This window comes from Coturnix japonica, chromosome 27 (genome assembly GCF_054131305.1).
Source record: "Coturnix japonica strain WE chromosome 27, WE-NBRP24, whole genome shotgun sequence".
NCBI classification, from domain to species: Eukaryota; Metazoa; Chordata; class Aves; order Galliformes; family Phasianidae; genus Coturnix; species Coturnix japonica.
The window spans coordinates 7,000,974-7,006,957 of NC_140689.1; the positions used below are offsets into that span (position 1 = coordinate 7,000,974).

Genomic DNA, 5,984 nt, shown 5'->3' on the forward strand with positions numbered 1-5,984 from the left:
ATCCTAGGGGTCGGCCTCGGGTCTCTCCTGAGGCTCTTTGCCACAAACTCCAGGTGGGACCTTTCTCTCCAGCAGCAGTGTAGAGGATGTTCTTCACATCCTGTCCCGTCCGTACTGGCCCCAAGGCCACGGCACGGGCTATTTCTTGTTTTATCTGCTCAAAAGCCTGCTGCTGCTCAGGACCCCATGAGAAATTATTCTTCTTCCGTGTTACCTGATAGAGAGGGCTCACTATGTGGCTGTAGTTTGGGACATGCATTCTCCAAAAGCCCACTACTCCCAGAAAAGATTGGGTCTCTGTTTTATTTGTGGGCGGAGACATAGCAGTGATTTTGTCAATCACATCTGCTGGGATGTGACGACGTCCATCTTGCCATTTTATACCTAAGAACTGGATTTCCTGGGCAGGCCCCTTCACCTTGCTGCGCTTAATGGCAAAACCAGCTTGCAAAAGAATTTGGATTATCTGTTTCCCTTTCTTGGAAACCTCTGCTGCTGTATGGCCCCACACCACAATGTCATCAATATACTGCAAGTGCTCAGGAGCATTACCCTGTTCCAAAACAGCTTGGATCAATCCATGGCAAATTGTTGGGCTGTGCTTCCACCCCTGGGGTAAACGGTTCCAGGTATACTGAATACCTCTCCAGGTAAAAGCAAACTGTGGCCTACATTTTGCAGCCAATGGGATGGAAAAGAAGGCATTAGCAATATCAATGGTGGCATACCACCTAGCTTCTTTTGACTCCAGTTCATACTGGAGTTCTAGCATGTCTGGTACAGCAGCACTTAATGGAGGTGTAACTTCATTCAGGCCACGGTAATCTACCGTCAGCCTCCATTCCCCACTGGTTTTACGCACTGGCCATATGGGGCTGTTAAAAGGCGAGTGCGTTTTGCTAATCACTCCCTGATTTTCTAATTGGCGAATTAGCTTGTGAATGGGGAGCAATGAGTCCCTATTGGTGCGGTACTGCCGTCTGTGAACCACTTTGGTGGCAATTGGTACCTCTTGGTCTTTTACCTGGAGCAACCCCACAGCAGAAGGATCATCTGACAGACCAGGTAAAGTTGACAGCTGCTTAACACCATTTGTGTTTACAGCAGCTATCCCAAAAGCCCATCGATACCCCTTGGGATCCTTGAAATATCCCATCCTAAGGTAATCGATTCCCAGTATACATGGAGCCTCTGGACCAGTCACAATAGGGTGCATTCGCCAGTTTTTACCAGTGAGGCTTATTTCGGCCTCCAACATAGTCAATTCTTGGGAACCCCCAGTCACTCCATGGATATAAATTGGTTGTGTCCCTTGGTGACTTGAGGGCATTAGGGTGCATTGTGCACCAGTGTCCACCAAGGCTTTATATTTCTGTGGTTGAGATGTGCCAGGCCACTTAATCCACACAGTCCAGTATACTCTGTTGTCCCTTTCCCCCCCCTGGCTGGGGGCAGGGCCCCTCTATTGTTTACCTCGGCGGCTTGCAGCAACTGGAACTTTCCCCCGTTTGGAAGAGTTCACCTTGGTGGTTGTTTTGGATTGTAGTTCTTTCACTCGTGCCTGAAGTGCAGAAGTGGATGAGTCATACCACTTCTTTATATCCTCCCCATGATTACTCAAGAAATACAACAAAGCAAAACGTATGGTCTTATCATTGTCGTTTGCTTGAATACGAGGTGTCTTATCGTTGTCATTTGCTTGAATACGAGGACGTCTCTTTTTTATGGTTGAGATTTTCGATGATACAGGTCGAGAGGAACTCATGTTGTTTAGCTCTCTCAATAGGCGATCGTGGAAATCCTGGTTTCCATCATCTGGTACCACCGTGGATTCATCTACATCAGGCACATTAGCCAATTTGTCAATAATATCACTTTGTGTTTCCTCCACTTTGTCTAACCTTTCCACTATTTTTTTTCCCATTTGGACAATGGCTGAAGTATAAAGCTTAACTTCTGTAGCGCTTATAAATAATTCAAGCTCCTGAAGTCTGCTAATTAGCTCATTTACAAGGGGCTTTCTTTCCCCTTTGCCATATACCAATGCAAGTGCACTGGCATGCTTTTCTGGAGCTGCCTTTGTAAAGTCACGCCACATTTGTCGTGGAACGTGGACTGCTTCAGGATCATGTAATTGGTTTGGATTGTTACGATTGAACTGGGGGCTGTAGAGCATTTCCACCAGAGCCCTTTCTCTCAAAAATTGGATACCTTTCTCCATATCAGTCCATTTCTTTTTCTCAGGCTCCAAGTCCCGTTTAAAGGGGAATCTATCTCTTACCGCTATCAACATCCGCTTCCAGAGGGTGTAGGACCGATTTTGGCATGTGCCTATACCTCTGTCCACACGTGAGTCCCTGGAAATGCTACCCAGTTGGCGAGCTTCACTGCCATCGAGCCACGCACTGTTGGCACCATTGTCCCAGCAGCGAAGTAACCAAGTGACCATATTTTCTTTTGGCTGACGTGTGAAATCCTTTCTCAGATCTCGAATTTCACTCAGTTTAAAAGATCGATCAATAATGGTCGTAATACTTTGCTCACCTTTTGCTCTATCAGGAGTCCCAGGTGTTAATGTTGGCAGCTGAGTTGATGAGGCTGCCCCATCTATAAGTTTGGACTCGAGAAATTCTCGTAAAGAAAATCTAGCTTTTGGCTCCTCGTCTAACTCTGACCCTGACTCTGACGCTTGTGTTATTTCCTCCAGGCGACCTTCCTCCTTTTTCCTCTCTCCTAACTTTCTCTCTCCTAACTTCCTCTGCTCCTCTGACTTCTTCTCCTCCTCGAACATCTTCTTATACTGCTCTAACAACCACTGCTCCGCCGACTTCCTCTGGTCTTCTGACTCCTCCTGCTCTCCTGAGTCCCCCTGACCTCCTGAGTCCCCCTGCTCTCCTGAGTCCCCCTGACCTCCTGAGTCCCCCTGCTCTCCTGAGTCCCCCTGCTCTCCTGAGTCCTGCTCTCCTAACTCCCTCCGCTCTTCTAACTCCTTCTGCATTTTCTCTATCTGAGTTGAAACTCGTTTTGTTTTTCGCCCTCTTACAGGGGCAACCAACATTGTATCTGGTGCCCCCGGTGGTTGGTTAAGTTGGAGTACATACGGTTCAGACTTGAGGGTGTCGCATTCCGCCCTGAGGACGTTATAACTAGACTGGAGGGCGTCGTGCTCAGACTGGAGAGCGTCGTAGTCAGACAGGAGCTCGTCGTACACAGACCGGAGGGTGCTGCGACTGGCTTTGAGGGCGTTGTAGTCGGCCTTGAGGTCAGTGTACAACGAGTCAATAGAGTCATGTTTGACCTGGAGATCGACGCACTTACACAGGAGGGCGCTGTGCTCGGACTGGAGAGTGTCGTGCTCGGACCGGAGGGCATCGCGCTCAGTCTGGAGAGTGTCATGCTCGGACCGGAGGGCATCGCGCTCAGTCTGGAGAGTGTTGAGCTTGGTCTGGAGGGCATTGTGCTCGGTCTGAAGAGTGTTATGCTCGGACTGAAGAGTGTTGTGCTCGGTCCGAAGGGCATTGTGCTCAGTCTGAAGAGCGTTATGCTCGGACCGGAGGGCATTATGCTCGGACTGAAGAGTGTTGTGCTCGGTCTGGAGGGCATTGTGCTCAGTCTGAAGAGCGTTATGCTCGGACTGGAGGGCATTATGCACAGACTGAAGAGTGTTGTGCTCGGACTGGAGGGTGTCGCAGTTGGATTGGAAGGCATCATGCTCAGTCCGGAGAGTGTCATGCTCGGACCGGAGGGCATCGCGCTCAGTCTGGAGAGTGTCATGCTCGGACCGGAGGGCGCCGTGCTCGGACTGGAGAGCGTCGTGCTCGGACCGGAGGGCGCTGTACTCGGACTGGAGAGTGTTGAGTTGGGATTGCAGGGAGCTTTTCTCATCCCAAAGTTTTTCTGCGTCAGCTCTAAGACTCTCTTTCTCGTACCAGATTGAGTCTCGTTGGTACAGGAGATCTTTTCTCTCAGCTTCAAAAACTTTTTCTCTCTCTACCTTCTCATCCCAAAGTTTTGCTGCGTCAGCTCTAAGACTCTCTCTCTCGTACCAGATTGAGTCTCGTTGGTACAGGAGATCTTTTCTCTCAGCTTCAAAAGCTTTTTCTCTCTCTACCTTCTCAGTCCAAAGTTTTTCTGCCTCAGCTCTAAGACTCTCCTTCTCGGCCCTGAGACTCTCTCTCTCAGCTTCTAAAACTTCCCTCTCAGGAATGGTATTGACTAAGGCCCGATAAGCATTTGCTAGGCCCAAAATCATTTGTGCCTCCTGAGATCTGCCTGAGCCACAACATTCCTGCCTCAAATATGCAATCAAACTCTCAGGATTCTTCAAGTGTTCAGGAGTGAAGCTCCATAACACCGAAGATGTCTGTCCTTTGAGAATCTCTTCAAAACCTCTCCACACTCCCTGCCACTCAGTATTCTCTGGTTCTAGGGAAGACTTCCTCCGGATGTTATAAATCCAGATACTGAGTGAGATTATTACAATAATCAACAGTAAGATCAGGGAGATTAAGAGTGTGACCCACTGATCATTCAAAAACTGCATAAAGGATTCATAGAAAGAAAGAGGAGCACGCTTAAAAATCACCATTTCTGTATAATTAGTTGCATTAGTTGCTCCCTCTGGAGCTGTATACAGATACGAAGTGAGCATTGCTAACCATGCTTTCAATCCATTATACAATTGTATAGCTCCATAAGAAAAAGTGGCTAGCTTAAACATGGCCCAATATGTTCGGAGCGTCTCAAAAAAGGAACCAATGGCACACAGTCCCTGGTAAAACAAATTTAGTAGAGAAAACATCTTTTTTCCTCCAATAGAGAGAAGAAAGTAAAAGAAAACAAAGCTCAGCAGTGTTTATAAAATATACTGGAGTATTGGCAGTCCGCCTGGACTTTCAAGGTCAAGCTCGCAGGTGCAGAATCGCAAACACGAGATAGCTCCTTAACAGGGAAAAAAACTCGTAGCTCTGTTAAAAGCTAAAAGAGCAACAGAAGAAAACACAGAAAAACAGCAACTCAATTTGCCCGCATTCTCCACCAAAATCTGTCACGGTTTGAACTAAAAATCTACCTGCGTCCGTGACAGGGGGCCGTGGGCCCCGGAGGGGCCCTAGGCCGAAAAGAAAAAGTTAATTAGGAAAAGAAAACAGCGGCAACGATCTAAGGAGGCACACTTATTTACTAAATACTATATCGAAATACAGGATAACACAATATAATACAATATAATTGAAAATTGAGCTAACGAATCAAGCAAAATAGGAGAGAGAATGAGTCCCGTAACCGAGAGGCCTACTGTGAATCTAGGCGAACGGCTGAAGGCTCCCACACACTCCCCTGAACGCCAGAACTCGAAAGACGTCAGTCTGTTCTGCGACAGAGTTAATATAGAGTCCAGGTCCCGTGACCTATCGTGTTGTTCCCTGGGAGATGTAGTCTTCTTCTGTAAGTTGCAGATTCAGTAAAATTATTCATGCTTTATATGATGTTATGATGTGGAATACTGATAGCAAAAAAATACAAAATTATTAAACCATGACACATCCACAAAAACATGAAAGAGAAGCGGCCCTAAATTGGAGCCCTGGGGACCCCTGATAGTGACCATCTACCAGCCTGATGGAGCCCAATGACAATAGTCCTTTGGGCTTGACCTATTGGCCAACTGCTCACCCACCATTTTGTGTTCCTGTCTAGCCATATGCAGGACATTCTGTCCAGAAGGGTGCTGTGAGAAATAGGATCAAAAGTTCTACTGAAATCCTCAAGGATAACAACTTCCCTTGGTCATCTAAATGGATAACCATGTCATAAAAGGACCTGAAGTTAAACATGACCTTCCTCTCGGGAACTTGTGTTGACTGCTACCAATGACAGAATTGTCCTTCAGCTGTTTGTCCATAACTCCCACCTTCATTTTCTCCATATTTTTACCAGGCACTGAAGTGAGACTCACAGGTCCATAATTTCCCGTGTCATTTTTC

General features: G+C 47.2%; 1 protein-coding gene across 1 annotated transcript; it reads right to left on the reverse strand.

Annotated features, from left to right (window-relative positions):
* Positions 1–1,462: 1,462 nt before the first annotated feature.
* LOC146756443 (uncharacterized) lies at positions 1,463–5,533 on the reverse strand. Its single transcript, XM_085524470.1, has 2 exons — positions 2,911–5,533; positions 1,463–2,874 (listed from the first exon to the last, which is right to left on the reverse strand). The coding sequence occupies exons 1-2, from the start codon at positions 4,799–4,801 to the stop codon at positions 1,463–1,465; spliced, it is 3,303 nt and encodes a 1,100-aa protein (XP_085380596.1). The 5' UTR covers positions 4,802–5,533.
* Positions 5,534–5,984: the final 451 nt, after the last annotated feature.